Raw genomic sequence first — 21,122 nt, forward strand, 5'->3', positions numbered from 1 at the left:
ATAGGAAGAGATTTTTGTTCACACAACAGGAAGTCTGAAGGTAAACAGTTACAAACTCTAGATCAACTTAAAATTATATCAGTGCTGAAACATTTCATATTCCCGTGGCTGTTCCTTCAAAGTGGCAGAATGGTTGCTGCTTCAGCCATCACATCTGCATTCAAAATGCCGGGGCGGGGGGAGGGAATAAAGAGGAAAAATAATGTGCCTGACAAGAAATGATATCTCTCCAGGAACTTCATAGATTTACACCTGTGTCTTACTGTTCAACTGTGTCACATGAGCGCCCCAGATGAAAAGTGATCAAAGAGAATGAGGCTCGGCATTCTGTCCATCACTGGATCTGATGATACTTGTCGTTTTCACAAGATGAACAAATGAGGCTTAAAGGTGTTCCCTGGCTTCCCTCAGAGATACCCTGTGAGTTAATAGCAAAGATGTCTTACTCTATCAAGCTAAATGGACCTTCTGTTTTTATAAGGCTGTAAGGTATTCCTCTTCCCTTCCAAAATAGAATGCCAACTTTGCTTCTGCACATCTGGTGTGTAGACACATGGCCATCTTGCTCTTTGACAGCAAATGTTTATAACAAATCATTATTGAAAAACTCGATTTTTGACTCATTAAAAGCCTTGGATTGACTACTGTCCAACACATGCACAAACCACAGATTAATAACAATGATATCTCCAGTTGAGAGAGGCAGAGATTTGTATGCATCCCCAAGTCCACCAGCTTCCCTGAAGTCCACAAACCCAATTACAGTGTTTTTATTCCTTTCACTGAGTTACAGTTCAGTGGCCCACCCTTGGGTTTCATTGAGGGTGACTATGATCCAAAGTCCTTTTACATTATAACTTCTGTAAAGTCTCAGTTGATACTGTGAGTATCCATGATATATGCCTTCTAGAATTTAGTGCCTAGAAAATATATATATATATATATATATATATATAATATGATTTACAGCAGCAATCCAGGACGACATGGTTACTGTAATTAAACACGAATTTAGTTCTGACTTTCAATAAGCAGTTCATAAAGGAAAATGTGAGATAAATGTTTATGTGGTTACAATCAGTATGTCATCCTGGATTACTGGTGCAAATAAATTTCCTCTCATTCCATGTTATTTTGCAATCCCTTTTTTGTCTTTAATTGGCCTGTTTTATGTCTCTTCAGATACTTTAATCTCTCCTCATTCTTTGTGAACATGTAAATAGTATTTTTAAAATAATAGAATTTGCAAAGATCTACAAACAGAATAGTTTAGCAACAGAAAAGGAGAAACAAAGAATTTGGTTAAGGCATTCATGGGCTTATGGTTTAGTTGTAAGGGGAAAGGGCTCATCCTAAATTATCTTGCCATCCAACTGTGATTTGAATTATTAGTTCAACAAATATTTGAGTGCTTAATTACACTAATTAGAGAAGAGCTCAGATGTCTGGAACTGTATATAAAATAAATCTCTGTAACCTGTCCATTAAAAGCTAAGGCCAGACAGTACTCTATAAGATATAATCAAATTCTCAGCTTCAAAGTAAGATTTTACATTATTACAGATAGATCACTCTCTTGTCACTGAATGTCTTCCAAAAAGAAGATCACACACACCAAAGTTAAATTATCCATGATTTATCGTCTAGTGAGCAAGACTTTCTGCTTGAAATTGTAGGGGGTTCAAAGTAAAATAAAATTGAAAACACACATTTCAGACAATAGAGAAATAATTTCATACATTTTGATGCATCCAAATTTTGAAACACAATGTGACAAAATTGTGTTTTAAGAGGGTATTTATTATCATATAAAAAGGTTTAAAATATATTAAATAAAAATAAAAAACATATACAAGCAGTATATTCAGTTTAATTCTGTTTTGTAGAGGAAAAAATCTAACAGAAAAAAGCAACTAGAATGAAATACACCAAAACATTGAAAATAATGCTAACTGCTAGGTGACAGAATTATGGTCAGTTGTCACTTTCATCATTGTGATTCTTCTATGCTTCCTAATCTCTCTTAAATGAATATGTATAAATTTTATAATCATGCAAAGTATACTATTTTTAAAAGAATAAATACAAAGCCCTTGCAATATGACTGAAATGTCTTAACACATGAAGAATTAGATAATATGAAAGGAAAATAGTTTGAAGCATTCTATTTGTGCATTATAATAATGTACACAAATCCTGCTTTGCAAAAAAGACATGATTAATTATTAATGATATCTATAAAAAATGTGCAATGAATTAACGAAACTGAGAATTTCTCAAGGGCAGAAGCCATATTGCAGTAATTAATGTTTAAGAAGTGATTTGCAATCGTGGTTCGTGAAGTCCCACAGCCAGGCCAACTTGGCTTAAAATCCAAGTTTTGTCACTTGGTAGCTTGACCTTGAATAAAATCCCTTAATTTCTCTAAACCTCTTTTCTCATTTCCTAAGAGACGTTTCAGAGGTAATGAAAATATATCATGGGGCTGTTTGAGGGGTTCGTGGTTTAGCGTATGTCCAGTACTTACTACAGATGGGTCCCTAGTAGTGATGCATGAATGAATGAATGAACTGCTCTCAAGTTCACAGGCAGGGAACCAGTGAAACCAGAATGGTCAGGAACAGCTTGGAGAATGTTGGGACATGAGGGTTTACGTGGGCTCTCCTGCCCAGTGAGATGAAGACACATTAGAATCAGTATCTAAACACTTAGATTCTATTCCAGCAAGGTATTGAACCTGCCTTAGCCTCTATGTTCTTGTTATGGTTTAGATATGGGGTGTCCCTCAAAAGCTCATGTGTGATGGGGTGGGGATGTGGCTCAAGCGGTAGCGCGCTCGCCTGGGTTCGATCCTCAGCACCACATACAAAAAACAAAGATGTTGTGTCCGCCGAAAACTAAAAAATAAATATTAAAAAATTCTCTCTCTCTCTCACTCTCTCTTTAAAAAAAAAAAAAAGCTCATGTGTGAGACGATGCAAGAATATTTAGAGATTAAATAACTAGTTTATGAGAGCTGTAATCTAATCAGTGGATTAATCCACTGATATGGATTAACTGGGTGGTACATGTAAGCAGGTTGTTTATGGCTGAAGAAAGTAGGTCACTGGAGGCATGCCTTTGGGGTTTATATTTTGTCCCTGGTCAGCAGATATCTCTCTCTTGGCTTGCTCATTGCCATGTCCTGAGCTGCTTCTCTTCTGCCATGATGTTCTGCCTCACTGAAGCCCAAAGCTCTGAAGTCAGCTAACTGTGAACTGCACTAGGAGCCACCGCAAACCTTTCCTCCTCTAAGTTGTTCTTGTTAGGTCTTTTGGTCACAGCAACTAACTAAAGCCATCCTTCATTGCAATAGAGAAATAATGACTTTCTTTGCCTATCTCATGGGGCTTGTTTTAACAATGAAATGCATTCATTCATTCCCTAATTTACCAACTCATTTCTGAGCATTCTATTCTGTGTCAGATACTTTCTAAGTTCTGGAGGTCAAGATATGGAGGAAAAAAAAAGAATAATCCCTGTCCTCATGGAGTTTCAGTTCTAGTATGGAGGAGGTGGGTGAGATGATAAAGATAAATAAAAGGTATAAGATATTAATCGGTGATGTTATGAAGAAATCAAAGCAGGGGCCCGGGAGAGGTGGGAGTTGATTTTTAGATAGAGTACCAGGAAAGTCTTACCAGAAAAAAAAAAAAAGGAGGGGAGCATTTGAATAAGTAAGTGAAGGAGCAAACCGTGCTGGCATTTGGAAGAAGAGGATCCTGGGCAGGAGAAAACCATCAGAGGAAAGGCCCTGGGGCAGTCAATCAATGAGTGCATCAGGAGCAGGCTGGCTGGAGCAATAGGAGAGAAAAAGAAAAGAAAGTTTTATTGTTTTTGTAAATTTTTTATTTGTTCTTTTAATTTATGCATGACAGTAGAATGTATTTTGACGTATCATGCATACATGGAGTATAACTTCCCATTCTTGTGGTTGCACATGATGTGGAGTTACAATGGTTGTGTATTCATATGTGAGCACGGGAAAGTTATGTCTGATTCATTCTGCTGTTTTTCCCATTCCCATCCCCCCCACCTATCCAATTCTGTGAATCGCTACTCCTTCTTCTCCCCCGCCATTGTGAGTCAGCATCCACATATCAGAAAGAACATTCTGCCTTTGGTTTTGGGGGGATTCACAATAATCTCCATTTCCATCCATTTACTGGAAAAATACCATCATTTCATTGTTCTTTGTAGCTGAGTAGTATTCCATTGTGTATCCATTCATCTGTTGAAGGGTATTTAGGTTGGTTCCATAATTTAGCTATTGAGAATTGAGATGCTATGAACATTGATGTGGCTGTGTCACTATAGTATGCTTCTTTTAAGACCTTTGGGTATATACCAAGGAGCGGGATAACTGGGTCAAATGGTAGTTCCATTCCAAGTTTTCTAAGGAATCTCCATACTGCTTTCCAGAGTGGTTGCACAAATTTGCAATCCCACCAGCAATATAGGAGTGTGCCTTTTTCTCCACATCCTTGCCAACATTTATTCTTGCTTGTATTCGTGATAATTGCCATTCTCACTAGAGACGAAATCTCAGTGTAGTTTAATTTGCATTTATCTAATTGCTAGAGATGTTGAACATATTTTTTACATATATATTTTGATCATTCGTATTTGTTCGGTGCCATTGCCTGTTTATTGATTGGGTCATTTGAGTTTGGAGTGTTAAGTTTTTCTGAGTTCTTTATGTATCCTGGAGATTAATGCTCTATCTGAGGTGCAGGGGGTAAAGATTTTCTCCCATTCTGTAGGCTCTCTGTTCACGTTCTTGATTGTTTTCTTTGCTGTGAAGAAGCTTTTAGTTTATAAGTCCTATTTACTAACTCTTGATTTTACTTTTTGTATTTTAGGAGTCTTGTTGAGGAAGTCAGTTCCTGAGCTGACATGATGGAGATTTGGTCCTACTTTTACTTCTAGTAGGCACAGGGTCTCCGGTCTAATGTCTTGGTCCTTGATTCACCTTGAGTTGAGTTTTGTGCATGGTGAGAGATAGGGGTCTCATTTCACTTTGCTACATATGGATTTCCAGTTTTCCCAGCACCATTTGTTGAAGAAGCTATCTTTTCTCTGATGTGTGTTTGTTTATGGTACCTTTGTCTAGGATGAGATAACTGTATTCATGTTGGTTTGTCTCTATTTCTTCTGTTCTGTTCCACTGGTCTTCACGTCGGTTTTGATGCCAATACCATGAATTTTTGGTTAGTACAGCCCTGTAGTATAATTTAAGGTCTGGTATTGTGAGAGAAGCAAGTTTTAAACACAGAAATAACCAGACTGGCTTTTGTCTCCAACTGAGATGAGGTGTCATGGAGATCCTTAAGTAGGAGCCTGGCACCATCTGGCCCATACTTCATGAAGGTACCCCATCTGCAGCTTTGAGGATACAGTGAATCAAGGAGTCCAGAGGAAAGGCAGGGAGATCATTGGGGAGGATGTCACAGCTATCAGGTGAGAGCCGATAGACAGGACGATAGCCACAGAGAAGGTGACATGAGGTAAAGGAGAATCCACTTTGGAAATTCAATTGCTTTTCACATGGGAGCCTGGGGAACGGCATGAAAAAAATCACAGACCCTGGTGGGGCAGAGGGCACTGCTTCAAGTGGCCACAGGCTGAACTCAGTCATTCCATACAGGTCTCAAGGAGAAATTTCCTAAGAACATACATATGAACTGAGGGCCTGGGTATAAACTGGGGTCTCCAGACTTGTTTGTGATGATCAGAATTCAGCCAGAAATGCAGTAAGAAGGTCACGTTGCTTCTTACCTCAGACCTTCAACCTCAAAACTTTTTCTCAACTTAAACTGTCCCTACTCCTCCAGTTGCAGCTGGAGAAAGAACATATCATGTCATTCCATCTCAGACACGATGCAGAGCAGACTTGGTGAAAAAGGGATCACAACTGTGTCCGCCTTTCCTAGGTTTCTCTGGAGAACGTCCCATCATCCGTTTGAGATAATCCCGTGCACTCCAAGGCCACTTCTTGCTAAATGACACATTTTTTTTTCTCCTGAACAATTCTTTCGATGCATTAAGAGCTTAATCAACCAAAATTACAGGGTATGCTTAATTCCAGGGCTTGATTTGAATATCATTGCCTTGGGAGGAGGAGAAAGTGAGCCTTCCTAAGTTGAGAATTTCCTATTCACCGGACTGTTCCCCAAAGCATATCCTTGGCAGCCCATTAATTACATTTTATTTTGACAGATCTCATATATGATTGTTATATCTTTAGGGGGTACAAAGGTGTTGGGTGATTAATTGGTTGATAGCGTATGTTAATTGAATGCTAATTAAATTTAAATTTAATTCTTATTTGCAACACTTAATTGAACACAGGACCAGGAAATTAGAATATTCAAGCTTCTTGAAGGAACTTGTCTTTCTATCTGTCACCTTCCTATGTCTATTGACACTCTCTCCTTGTTTACAAACTTGTTTTTCAAGAGAAGAAATCAGACGGTTCCTAGAGCTTCCAGCTGTAATAAAAAGTGTTGGTTCTTTCAATCCATAAATATTTAATTGTGTCACTGAAAAAAAAAAAGATATCTATCTCCACCCTGTTACTTTAGTTTGTTCTAAACAAGTCTGGTCAGGCTGGAAACTGTGCTGATTCCTTCCCTTTGGTTTGATAATTGAAGAAACAAGTCCAAAAGAAAGTCTCCTCACTTAGACTCCAGAAAGGCACATGACAGGGGCCCAGAATGCTGAGGGCAGGGGAGGGGGCTGTTCATGACACTGGAGGCATCCAAGAAATTCTCTGAAAATCATTGGGAAACCACTGGGTGAACTCTCTGCAAAACTGTTGGCAAAAGAGCCAACGGTTCCTCTCTTACAGCCTCGTGGTGGAAGGGGCTAGATCTAATCCTGGCATAGGATCCCCTTTGCTACTTTGGGTGGAAAGAACAGGTCTACTCAGGATCCAGTTATTTGAAGATTTCCTGGGGTACCTGGCCTTGGGACTATAAGGGTATCTTCAATTCCTAATCTCAAAAAAAAAAAAGAAAATATTAAGCCAGAGAGAAGCAGGAACTTTGAAGTTTAACTGTTCTGGTTTGTATCCAGGGTCCCCTCTTAGAAGCATTGCTTAGTTCTTCTGAAATGGGATACTTTAATGTCATGCATAAGAATTAAATGAGATAATAAGTATTGGTTGAAACCTAGCTCAGCACTTGTATAGAAAGACGTTCAACGCCTGGTAGGTGTCGTCATCATCCCTGCCTAGTAATTTCCACTTCACTTCCTGGTCCTGTGGAAAGCCTGAACCTAGTACCAGCAGGTGTGGGTGTGGGTGTCCGAACACACATGCATCCTATACGTGCAACGGCCGTGTCTCATTCTCAATCTTTGTGCTGTCTCAGTAGTGGCCTCTGAGGCTTGATCCTCCTTCTCTCTCACTGCATCTCTCCTCAGCTGTCCTGGAGAAACCTCTAGAAAAGAAGGCTGGCAGGAATTATGGCCCTCCGGGCAACAAGAAGCTTGTCTATTTCATCGATGACATGAACATGCCTGAGGTGGACACCTATGGGACAGTGCAGCCCCACACTGTCATCAGGCAGCATCTAGATTACGGGCACTGGTAAGAGGACAGGCAGCGGAGGGGGGGGGGGCAAAACGTGAGGCCAACCTGGGGGCCACTCACTCTTGTGCTGAAATAGCAAATCTCAGTTCCGTTCTGGGGCCAGATGAGAGTCTCATGGGTCAACCCCCACACTCCTTATAGAATTCTCTATTCCTCTGGAGTACTCTTTCAAACAAGGACACTTAGGACCAGGTGAAAATTAGGCCAGAGGATGTACTATTCTCTCATCCAAGAAAGAAACCTGTTATTTCTTTAAAACTCATCTCAGTAATAGCTAGACATTGCAAAGGGTGCTTGTCTTGGGGGAGCAAAAGATGGGGAAATGGAGGTTGAATTTTTTCTTTCTTTCTTTTCTTTCTTTTTTTTTTTTTTGTACTAGAAATTGAACTCAGGAGCACTTAACCACTGAGCCACACCCCCATGCCTCTTTAGTTTTTGAGACAAGATCTTGCTAACTTGCTTAAGACCTTGCTAAATTGCTGAGGCTGGCTTTGAACCCTCCATGTTCCTGCCTCAGTGTCCCAAGCCACTGGGATTATAGGCATGCGTCACCACACCTGGCAAGAGGTTGGTTTTTATCAGTGCCTGCTGTATGCACATCTGGAAATATCACACTGAATCCCATTTATATGAATAATTAATATGTGTTAATAAAATGTTTTAAAAATAAGCCCAAGGGATAACTTAAAATGAAAAAGAAAGGAAAAGACTCATTTCAAAAGTTGCATTCTTCTGAGGCTTTCCCGAAGTTGGTGGGGAGGTAGTTAAGATAACTAGTTTTACTTTAGATTCATGATCACAAATCTTAAAGAGGAAGTAGGAGCTTCCTGGAAATGCTACTATATTGTCTTACCTGTGTCTCTCAGAAATACCTGTTTCACACCATCTCCAACTTTCACACCTCCACCTTCCTACTCCACCTCAGTGGGTGATGTGGCCCTCTCAGCACTGAGACTAACTCCATTTCTTATTTCCACATCTGTTCAACTTACTGCATCTTCCTGCATCCTGTGCTCTGCCCTCCTGTTCCCTCTTACCTAAGGCTAAACTAGCCACAGCTCTGCTGTCTCCCACTCCCTAAATCCTCGCTTCCTCAACTAGTCTTCCTGTCTCTTTGCCGGCTCCTTCATTCCTTCATGTCATCTGAACTTGCACAAATTTCTTCTACTATGTTGTAAAAAAAAAAAAGCAATCCTCACACTCGATTACCATTCTCTCTCCCTCTGCATAACCAACTTCTCTCGTCTGTTCCTACTTCCTATTTCCCCACTCACCCCTTAACCCACATTATCTGATTTCTGTTCCCTCTACGTTACTGAGCCTTTCTTGCTGAACCACTCACTGCATTTTTTTTTTTTTTTTTTTGCAAAGCCAGAGCGACCCTTTTGGAGTTCTGTCTTTCTTACTCTCTCTGCACTTGGTGTAGATAACCACTCTCTCCTTTTGGAAATACGGGTTTCCTTTGCCCTCTGGGCTACCACATGCCCCTGATTTGCCTTGTCTCTCTTAGCCCAGTCCTATTATCTCTTTTTTTTTTTCTATATGATTTCTAGAGAGATTCTCAGAAATTTGTGTTAGGCGCTTATCTCGTCTCCATGTCCATCAGGGGATCTGGGTTTTGTTTGTTTTTCTACCCAAGCGTATGAATGATAGGGTACATCCTACTTAACTCCTTGCAATGCTCACCTGCATAGGCCCTCCCACAACCCTCACTGGAATTTTCTGAATCTTCCAGGTATGATCGGAGCAAGCTGTCCCTGAAGGAGGTCATGAATGTACAGTATGTCTCCTGCATGAATCCTACGGCCGGCAGCTTCACCATCAACCCACGGCTTCAGGTAGGGTGCCGCCAAGTAAAGTGGTACGTGGTCCTAACACCACCTTATCAGGACTCACGTCACTTGATAAGAAGGGATTACTGTCCAGCCTCTCAAAACGGTTAATCAGGACGCCAACATGCATTTCTAGTGGGATAGGGAAACTCCTAGACCCAGGGTCACAAAGCTTTTAGAGATAGAAGAGGTCATGGGGTTCATTTGATTCGACTCCCTCATTCCTGAGATGGGGGAACTTCAGAGGGATGAAATGACTCACCCCAGGTCATATAGACACTTCGAATCACATTCAGATTTGGACTCTGTTTTCCTGTTACCCCCATGTACCCATCTTTGATCAAAGATCCACAGCCAATGATTCCCCCAATCATTTTACATTCAACCTCAATTTGGGGGTCTTGTGAAATATGTGACCAAGGTGTAGCATTTTGAGTGCTTTTAAGAATTCTCTGTTATTTTTTCCTAGTCTGGAAGTGGTGATTTTTTATTTATTTATTTTTAGTTGTAGATGGACACAGTACCTTTATTTTTATAATATGGTGCTGAGGATCGAACCCAGGGCCTCATGTGTGCTAGGCAAGCGCTCTGCCACTGAGCCCCAGCCCCAGCCCCCGCCCTCCCCGAAGTGGTGGTTTTGATTCTGTGATCAAGCCTGTCCAGCTCACGGCCTCCACCTCATGTCTTTGCTTCCTATCAGCGTCACTTCAGCGTGTTTGTCCTCTCCTTCCCGGGAGCAGATGCCCTCTCCTCCATCTATAGCACCATCCTGACACAGCATCTGAAGCTTGGACACTTCCCAGCCTTCCTGCAGAAGTCCATCCCCCAGCTGATTAACCTGGCCCTCACCTTCCACCAGAAAATCGCCACCACGTTCCTGCCCACAGCGATCAAATTCCACTACATCTTTAACCTCCGGGATTTTGCCAACATCTTCCAGGTGAGTTCACCTGCTTCGAGACGCTCTAAGAGTCTTAGGGATGCTCCAGAGTCTCCCATTATCAATAAAATAAATGGCAAATGCCAAGATTTTAGGCAAGGACACAGTTTATGTGGAATCCTGAACATAGACAGATATACAGCACCTGGGCCTCTGTGAGGACGACCTCAACAAAACAGAGTTTTATTTGGAACTTCAATATGCCTCAGAAAAGAGCATGCATTTACTAAGTTGGTTCCTTTAGGTTGAAGAAGGCTCAGCATCTCAGAGATAAGGTCATATAAATGATTCCAGTATGCTTGGGAAGGAAAATGGTACAAAATAGAAAGTATTTTCTTCTTATCACTATTCCCTAAACAATAGAGAACAGCAACTATTCACGTAGCATTTACATCATGTTAGGCAATCTAGAGATGATTTAAATTAAGTTATATACAACATTATTCTATTTTCCATAAATGAACTGAATATCCATGGATTTTGGTATCTGTGGGGGTCCTGGAACCAGCCTCCCCTGGATACAGAAGAAGGACTGTATTTCCAATTTAGAGATGACAAAACTGTGACACAGGCAATCAAGTCCCTTGAGCATGATCATATAACTGTCAAGCAGCAGCATTGATAGCCACAACTAGAATGTTCAGCCCTTCCATCCAGGTAATTTGGGGTGATGAAAGACTTCCTGAAGAAAGACCAGCTATTCCAACTTTGTTTTCATGGTAACTGGTACAATGTCAAGGAGAAACCAGAAAGCAGAGATATCCGGGTGGATATCTTGTTTCCCCTGGCCTGTGTCTTTGTCTGATTCAGGCAGCTTGAGTGGCAACCCCCTGGGCTCTGGATCCCAGCCTGGCCTCTTTGCAGCCTGCCAGCTGTCAACCTCCTGCCACAGCATAGGAGAGGACATCACACTCTCAGCCTCACAGTCCCCCATCCTCGTCCTCCAGAGGGGAGTTTCAAGCTCAGAGCTTGACCACAGCCTCCCTCTGTCTTTCCCACCTCCTTCCTGACTGCTTGTCTGAGGCCTGATGGAAGAGATGAAGGGGATGGTCAAATGTCTGTTAGGAGAGAGGCCCTGTCTAGAGATCCAAGTCACAATGATAAGTGCTTCTCTGCACTTCCCTTACTCCATCCAAATCACAACGGAATTGAGCAGGACTGTGAGTAGCAGAAATCATTAACCACTGTTCCCATCTCAGGGCCACACATCAGAGATGGTGCACAATTTGTACCTAACAGGCTCACATTTACTCAGCCCTTAATTATCTTCCTGACGGTTTGACGGTAACAGGGGTTATAAAGATCAGCTGATAGCTTGCCTTACTGTCAAACACAAAAATCCCAGAAGTCAGAGTTTCTGGTTGGTGATTTTTTCCTGACTTCCACATTTTATATATGATTGATACCCAGAAGAGATGAGAAGGAGAAAGAGGCTAAGATAAACACATGGGTGTAGCCAAAGGGAGATAATGGAATTTCTTTTTCTTTTAATAAACTTTCATTACATTATGGCATACAGACAGAAAAGCACACAAGCCATAAGCATCCATCTTGGTTAATTATCACCAAGTGATCACACCTATTTGAATTCATAATTTAAACCTTCCATAAAGAAATTCCAGGTTACACCTACATAACCATGACTTGGACCACATTTTAGAACATTCCAGCATCTCCAAAGTACCTCTTTTGCTTCCTTCCTTCTATTCACTCTTTCCTCTTTCTCCTCAATTCGGTCTAGACTTTTAACACAATATGTCATTTTGACCTATTTTTGAACTTAAAACAAATAGAATGTTAGTGAATGTCCCTTTGTATCTTTGTTCAATATTATGTTTGTACTTATATTTTCAATCATGGTGTCAGTTTAAAAGTAACAATTTTTTTTCTTTCTTTCTAATCCTGAAATCTTTTAATTTCTTTTTCTTGTCCTATTTGTTGGCCACCAGCTGTCAATACAATGTTGAAGAGAAGTAGGAAGAGTGATATCTTGTCACGTTTCAAATTTTAGAGGGAAAAGATCTTAATAGCCTGTCATTAAATATGATAGTTACTGTAGGTCTTTGTGGATGCCCTTCATCAGATTAAGAAAACTTCCTGTAATTTACTAAAAGTTTTAATCACAAATGTGTGTGGAAACTTAAGTGGTCTTTCATGCATCAGTCGGAATACTCAAATCATGTTTCTCATTTATCCTGGTTATATGATAAATTACACAGATTATTTTTAAGTGTTAGATCAACTTTGCATTCCTAGAATCAACTCAAGTGGGTAATTACACGTTGTCCTTTAAATATCTTCCTGGATTCCATTTGCTAAATTTTCCTATAAATTTTCAATTATATATATGAGATTGTCTTTTCACTTTCCTTTCTCTAATATTCTAAAGTAATAAAGTCCTCATAAAATATTTTGGCAAGCATCTCCTTTTTTTTTTCTTCTCTCTAGGAGATTTGGTAAAACATCATATTGTGTCTTCCTTAAATATTGAAAGAATTTCCTAGTGAAACCACCTTATGGAAGGTTTAAATTATGAATTCAATTTCCTTAATACATATAAAACTATTCAGATTTTCTGTTTCTTCAGGTGTCAGTCATGGTAAGACATCAGATTCTCAACAACTTCTAATTTATTGCCATCAGCTTGTTTTTAATTGCTTGTATTATCTTTTAAATGTCTATTGCATCAGACATTATGCCCTTTTCCTTATTCTGGTTACCAATTACATGTGCCCTCTCTCTTTTTCTTTTCTGTCACCCTTTCAATGGAGCTGTCAATTTTTTGCTACTCTTAAAAAAAAACTCAAAAATTATAACAATATTACTATTTAATTTCTTGACTGTCTCAATTTGATAACTGTTTTTAATATTATTAATGTTTACTTTTTTCTTTTTAATTCTGGATTTGGGCTTAGTTTGTTCTTTTTCTAACTTCTTGACATGGCTACTGATATCATTAGTTGTCAGCTTTTGTCTTTTCTAAAACACCCACTTTTAAGGCTCTAAATTTATCTCCAATTATACCATCAGCCATCTCATAACAGCTTTTATATGCTGTATTTTTATTATCTTCAGTTCATAATATTTCTTAATTTCCACCTTAATGTTTTTTTTTTTGATCCATGGAATGTTTAGAAGCATATTGCTTTATTTCCAAAACTATAAAGGTTTTCTAGTTATCTTTCCTTTAATATCTAGCTTAATTCCACTGTTCTCAGAAAAAAAAATATTTCATATGATTTTTGTTCTTTTTAAATGTATTGGGATTTGCTGTCATTCAAAATATAATAAACATGCACATTAACAAATGTATGCTACCCAGGCAAGGTGGCCCATGCCTGTAATCCCAGTGGCTCTGGAAACTGAGGCAGGAGGATGGAAAGTTCAAGGCCAGCCTCAGCAAGTTAGAGAAGCCCTTAGTAACTTAGTGAGACCCTACCTCAAAATAAAAAATAAAATAAAAAGGGCTTGGGATGTGGCTCAGTAGTTAGGTGCCCCTGGATTCAATCTCTAGTCCAAAAAAGAAAAGCATTCTAAGATGTTTAGTGTAGTTTCCCCAACATGTTAATTAGGACAAGATTGTAAACCATGTTATTTAAATTTTCTATGTATTTAAGATTTTTTGTGTGCTTTTTTTGTATATTTTTTAAGAAGGCATGTTAAAATCTCCCACTGTGATTGTGGACATGTCTATTTTTTCTTTTATTTCTGTTATTTAAACCTTCTTGTACGTTGAAGCTATATTATTAGATGCATAACTTAATATATCTTTTTTATTTTATAATGAGTCTTGATATAATTTATTAATGGGCTATATTTGTAATTAGTATATCTTCCTGACTTTTTTTCTTATTTATTAAATGTACTTCCTTATCTCTAAAAGTGATCCTTGCTTTAAACTCAACTTCGTATAGTATAAGTAGGACTACTCCATATTCTCTTGTAGTCAGTATCTTCATAAGAGTAACCCCTTAGTATCATGGGGGATTGGTTGCAGGACCCCGCACATATACCAAAATCTACAGATGCTCAATTTTTTAAATTTAAAATAGTGTAGTATTTGATATAAAGTACACAGCTTCCCATATACTTTAAATTACAATGTCAATGCTATGTAGATAGTTACTGTACTCTATTATTTAGGGGAAAAGGAACCCCCCCAAAAGTTCATTCTTTTCAGTACAGGTAGAATTTTTTCTGAATATTTTAAATTAATTTGTATTCACACATTATAATTATACATATAAGTGGGATTCATGGTGATATATTTACACATGTACTATAATTTAGTCAGTTTCATTCCCCAGTGCCTCCCCTTTCCCTTCCTTCCTCCCTTTCCTTGATTCTCTTCCTCTGCTCCACTGGTATTCATTCTAATTTCTTCTCTCTAGCTTTTCTGAATATTCTTGACTCATGGTTACTTGAATCCATGGACACAGAATGCATGGTTACAGAAGACCAACTGTACACTGTTTTCACTTTTTATGCTCAGCTTGTCTATATTTTTATATTTAAGAATAAACCTAAGCAGGATATGGTAGTTTTTTTTAATCCAGCCTTTTATCTTTTAATTATACTGTTTAATTCATTGTTATTTTTATGATAATGTATTTGGGATTAAATTACTTATGCTATTTGTTCTAAATATATTCTACCTATTCTTTTTCCTTTCCTCTCAATTATTATGTTCCACTCAACTAATAATATGTTTTTTTATTATTTTATTTTTTCCCTCTTTTAGGATATTATATATCCTTTTCTTTTTCATTTAATGGTTGCCATATTAATCATAGTTTTATTACAGCTTGTGTCTGTTCATTTCAATAGCTAGATCTTCTGAGTCAGGGTTTTCTTTTGTTTTTTACTCATTTGGTCTTATCTCCTACTATTCTACTGTCTTTCCCACTCCTGTCCTCCCTACCTTCTCCCCACTCCACCCTGCCTCATCCAGTGAACCTCCCCTTCTCCCTCGCAGCCCACCTCCACCCACTTATTGTGAGTCAGCATTCAGAAATCAGAGAGAACATTCGGCCTTTGGTTTGGAGGCACTGGCTCATTTCACTTAGCATGATAGTCTCCAGTTCCATCCATTTACCAGCAAATGCTATCATTTTATTCTTCCTTATGGCTGAGTAATATTTGATTGGGGGTATATGTACCACATTTTCTTTATTCATTCATCTGCTGAAGGGCACTAGATTGGTTCCATAGTTGAGCTATGAATTGAGCTGCAGTAAACATTGTTTTCGTTTGTTCTTTTTAGTTTTACATGACAGTAGAATGTATTTTGACATATCATACATACTTGGAATATAATTTCCCATTCTTGTGGTTGTACATGATGTGGAGTTACTATGGTCGTATATTCATATATGGACATAGGAAAGTCATGACCATTTATTCTACTGGCTTTACCATTCCCATCTCTCCACCCTGATTCCCCCTTGTCCAATTTGGTGAACCTTCACTCCTCCCTCCCCACAACATATTGTGAGTCAGCATCCACATTATCAGAGAGAACATCCAGCGTTTGGATTTTTGGGGACTGACTTATTAGCAATGATCATCTCCAGTTCCATCTGTTTACCAGCAACTGCCATAATTTCATTCTTCCAAAAAACAGAAATTTTGATAGAGGTTCTTTCTATGCTGTATTACAGTGTTTGAAGGATTTAATATCCAGCTACAAATTTTTTCAATAAGAATTCATTGAGAATCTACTATACCTCAGGCACCATGCTAGAGAAAGTAGTACAATAATAAAAATCAACCATCACCAAAATGAAGTCTGTCAACTTCCCTGTCTTTGAAACACTTTCCATGAGCCATGAGAAGCAAATTTGGGAAAGAAAAAAAATAATAATTTGAGAAAATAATAATTTTTCCTGACTGGAGATTTATATATAAAGGGCTCTGTGGGGCGCATCAGAAGGAATGTCACTGGGCAGGAAAGGAGATGTCTTAGAAGACTTCAACAAAGAGGGACCAATTGAACTAGATCTTGAGCACAGAAAGCAAAGCAAAGAAGAAGTGGAGGAGGTGCAGAAAGAATACAGAATCAGAAAACAATTTGAGTTTTCAACGTGATATCCAGATTTTAAAGGAAGTAACGGTAAGAGTGATCATGAGGAAGCAGATCAGTGATCACATTGTGACCAGATATTTATGCCTTGCAGATGAGTCTGAACAGCATTCTGTCAATGATAAGGAACCAATAAATGACCCTCATTTATTCCAAGACAAGAAAGAAATCAATGAGAGAAAACACAGAGATGAGTCTGAAGTGAGAGGATTTTTTCGGGTTGTTAGGGGCTGGTGGTCTCCATTTCTCCAATGAAAATAAATACTAGGATTTGGGCTAAGGGTAGCAGAGTGAGGTGACAGAGGAATTTGAAAAGAAAAGTAAATATTTGGAACAATCACTGTAACATATAGGAAAGGGAATGGTATAGGGATGACTAAATCAATTGCGGATCTCCCAATGTTTGCCACATCTATTGCAGTCTTTTCTCGTTGTTCTGATTTTACCTGGTCAATCATGACATCAATCAGTTTTCAAAATGGCACTTGTAGAATTGAAATATAGTGAGAAACCACTCTGATCTCATTGTGGTCATCTGAAAAGTAGTAGTCAAAATTATAGACCCTAAGGAAGACCTAATGTTAAACGTTGTGGCTTTGAAGGAAGGCAACTTATAACTTATTCTATGATACTGGGCATGTTTTTTCCATATTTCTAAATCCCAGTCTCCCCAGTATACAAGATACATGCAGTAAAAAATTATTTTATAACATCATTATGAAGATTAAATGAGCTTTGTCTTGGAAAACGTCTAGTCCAACGTCTGTCACATAACCGGCTTCGAAAAATTATAGCTGTTGCAGCATTTTTAAAAATAATGAGCAGAAAACCATAATTCCAATTTATGGAGTGAGATCCATCATCCTAGGCACATTAATTTGAATTATTTCAACAACTCCAGAAAGTCAATATTGCTATTTTGGTTTGAAAAGTGAGCAAATTAAGGCTCAGAGATGTCACATGCCTTGCCCACATAGTTGCTACATGGTTGTGACAATATTTGAGGTCAGATCTGTCTGCCTCCAACACTTGGTCTCCCCCCACACACACACACACACACACACTTTATGATACACTCATTAGTGAGATAATTTCAGGCATTATTCCAGTTTGAACAAAATGTTCCAGAAAGTTCTTTTAGCTATTGTACTTCTGAATTGCTATTAATGTTATTTTGTCTGTTCTTCTTGAAGGGCATTCTTTTTTCTTCAGTGGAATGTATAAAGTCCACACAGGACTTAGTGAAGCTCTATCTGCATGAATCCAATCGGGTTTATCGGGATAAGATGGTAGAAGAAAAGGACTTTGATCTTTTTGATAAAATCCAGATAGAAGTACTCAAGAAAATTTTTGATGTAAGTATTTCCCTGTGGATTTGTTTTACATTTAAATTAATAATAATATGCACATGATCGCCCAAATGACACAATCCAGTTCATTAACTAAGAAAAGGTCAGAGATTAGGTTAAAGAAATAAATTCTATCACTGTTTTGTCCAGGCGAAAAATGGAGGGGTAAGAATAGACATAAACTCATTGCAGATCTCAGTGCCGAGAGGTCCACAGTGATCAGCTGACCCAAGTGCTCCCATGCTGGTCATCCCACATGACATTCCAGCATCCCAAGAACATACTATCTCCTCTCCCATGGAAGCCATTTCAGAAGTGCTATTAACTGGACTTTGGGAATAATTCTGACAATTGGAACATTTGGAACCATTTTGAAAATTGGAACATTTGGAAAATTTATTGTAAAAATGATTTCAAATCTATTCTCCCACCCATTAGTCTTAGGTCGACATGACAAACATCTAAACATGTTGGGACCATTGACCTTCATACTGAGTCTTCCCTTCTCCAGGTCAAAGACCCTTAATCCTTTTAGCTGTGTCTGATATGTATTGGTTACAAACAGAGAAAAACTTGATATCATCCCTCTGAAATTGTGGTGCCTGACTTCATCACACAACCCAGCTGGGGTCTGACCCAAAGCAAGATCAACATCTTAAAATGTGCCCTGCTAAACAATTGGAAAGAAGGTGTCCATCATGACATGAGTGAAGAAAGCCCTTCATGTTATATCACACTTTTGGAAATTCACAGTGCACTTGGCACATTAAAACTCAGAAATCTAGAATAATTCTAACTCACATACTATTTTGCAAATGTGGTAGACCCTAAAATTTATTTTCCCTTCATAAACTTCTGAAATTATTTTTCCATTGAACTATTATTTAAAGGAATTATTTAAAGAATGAATGGCCCATTTTTTTCTTAAAGAAAGGATGATATGCCTTGGGAGAATTTGGTATATTAACACCATCAGAGATTATATCAAATTATCAGTGTTAAAAATTGTTCCACAATTACACTGACACTTCTGTTGACCAAAGACCCATATTCTCCATATACTGCTTATCTGTCCTCTCTTGAACTTAGAAATAATCAAACTTGAGTATAATTGTATGATGTAGTTCTTATATTCACTGTATTAGTCTGCTTCCTATTGCTATAACAAAATACCTGAGACTGGGTAACTTGTAAAGAAAAGAGGTTCATTGAGATTACAGTTTTGGAGGCTGAATGTCCAAGATTGAGTGGCCCCATTAATTCAGCCTCTGGTGAGAGATTCATAGTGAATGGCACTATGGCAGGAACATGTATAGAAGAACTATGGTGAGGCAGGAAATGAAAAAAATATTCAGGAGTCACATTTGGTCTTAATACGACCCACTCTTGCAAGAACTGATAACTTATCCCATAAGACCCGCAGCAGTCCCTTCAGAGGGCAGCTCCTCCTCAGTGATCTAATCACCTCCTATTAAGTCACACCTCTTAGAGGTCCCACTACCTCTCACACAGCCACACCAGGGACCAAGCTTCCAACACATGAACTTTTGAGGGACACACCACATCTAAACCATAGCACTCACTCTGTTTTAGCACCGTTTTTCCTGATAAGATGCTGGATCTGCCTCTGAAGGTATTGACAGTGCATCCCAATTTTTGTGGCATCTTTTGAGTGGTCAGTCAGAATTTTATATAACGTATTTGAGTCTTCTATTTCCTAGGCTAGAGTTTCTAAATTCCTTCACTTCTGTCATTGTTTGTAGGGGTTCTGATGTTCAGAGTGCTCACATCTTAGATGCCCGGCCTCTTAGCATTGCAGCATTAGCCAGTTTATGTACTCATTGCTAGCTCTGCAGATAAGCCTGGATTGTCTTCATAAGCTGGTCTGAGCTAGCACTTTAACAGCACTCAGTTTTTGAAGTCCAATTCCCTAAGTGGTTTTTGTATAGGAAGGTGCCTCCTTTTGATCACAGACTTAGATATAATTGTTACTGCCATTATCCTTCCCCAACATTTGAAATGCCAGCCTGAAGCATCCTTGCTCCCACAAATCCTGATATTAGTAACAAGGAAAAGTTGCCAAATTCCCACCCAAGAAGTGCTACAATCCTGTTTCCACCATCAAAAGCTTAAAGTTCTCTGGTTCAGAGCCCTGTGTGATACCATGTTGCTATTAAGGAGTTTTTGATTCACCGTGTTGGTTGATTTTTTTTCTCTCTCTCCCTTCTGTGCAGCATGGCTCTGATCATAAAATTGGAGACTTGTTTTGTTCATCAAAGAACCTTTGTAGATCAGGCTTTTTCAAAACTCGCCTTTTGTTTCTTCTCTGCTAGATCCTCAGTGTAAATTGACTGCCATCAGAACTCACCCCCAGTATGTGAGTCTGTTCTCAAACTGGGTCAATGTATTCCTGCATTACTTTACTGTAAAACGACCCAAAGTAGCTCTCTTGCTTTGCATTTACATGTTATACAAAATTCAGGAGCATTTTTGGTTACTCTATAACACAGTGTAATGGTTTTCTACAGTCCTGAAGCACCTTCAGAATTCTGTACAATGACTCTTTGATGTTTAATTCTTTCTAGCCTTTTATTCCTCTGCTCAGGAAGCAGTTCTGGTTTCTCTTAAAGTATTATTGTCATCTTCGCTTTCCCTGCATTAGGAGGATCTTGTCCCATGTGCTTGTAAGGCTACTCCTTTAGTGATATGTCCTCAGCAGTGCCCCTGCTGGTGAAGAGCATGCTGGTTACCTGGTGATTCACAGTTAGGGCTTCCAGTCTGGACTTTAGGATAAAAGATTTGCACTCATGGAGCTTCCTACTTGTGTCTTAGGAAATGTATTCTAGGACTTACCTTATATAAAACCTATCTTCTTACCTGAAGTCTCAGGTATTTGGATTTTGACAAGTAAGTAGTTCTTTTTGTTTCCTCTAACATAATATTTTTAAAAAATTAGTCATATCTTTAATACTCATAGGGTAATTTGGTAGTAAGTAGACATAGAGTCCATATCTTTTTGTTGGGGTGGGGGGGTACCGGGGGTTGAACCCAGGGGCATTCAACCACTGAGCCACATCCCCAGCCCTATTTTGTATTTTATTTAGAGGCAGGGTCTCACTGAGTTGCATAGCATCTTGCTTTTACTGAGACTAGCTTTGAACTCAAGATCCTCCTGTCTCAGCCTCCCAAGAGCCACTGGGACTACATGCATGCACCACTGCACCCGGCCCATATCTTTTAAATTAATCAAACTATACCTGGTATTTATTCCCATAATAATGTTTAT

General features: G+C 38.8%; 1 protein-coding gene across 5 annotated transcripts in view; it reads left to right on the plus strand.

Moving 5' to 3' along the window:
• Dnah9 (dynein axonemal heavy chain 9) overlaps positions 1-21,122 on the plus strand; it is a 334,407-nt gene that overhangs the window by 168,056 nt on the left and 145,229 nt on the right. For all 5 annotated transcript variants that reach the window (XR_007345608.1, XM_048798092.1, XM_015504497.2 and 2 more), the window contains 4 exons: positions 7,465-7,630; positions 9,369-9,471; positions 10,166-10,405; positions 17,681-17,842. Coding sequence is in view for 4 of the 5 variants with exons in the window: in XM_048798092.1 (XP_048654049.1) it covers positions 7,465-7,630; positions 9,369-9,471; positions 10,166-10,405; positions 17,681-17,842 (671 nt within the window). In the remaining variant the exon portion in view is untranslated. The remainder of the gene's footprint in view (positions 1-7,464; positions 7,631-9,368; positions 9,472-10,165; positions 10,406-17,680; positions 17,843-21,122) is intronic.

Source organism: Marmota marmota, unplaced genomic scaffold (genome assembly GCF_001458135.2).
Source record: "Marmota marmota marmota unplaced genomic scaffold, marMar, whole genome shotgun sequence".
Classification (NCBI taxonomy): domain Eukaryota; kingdom Metazoa; phylum Chordata; class Mammalia; order Rodentia; family Sciuridae; genus Marmota; species Marmota marmota.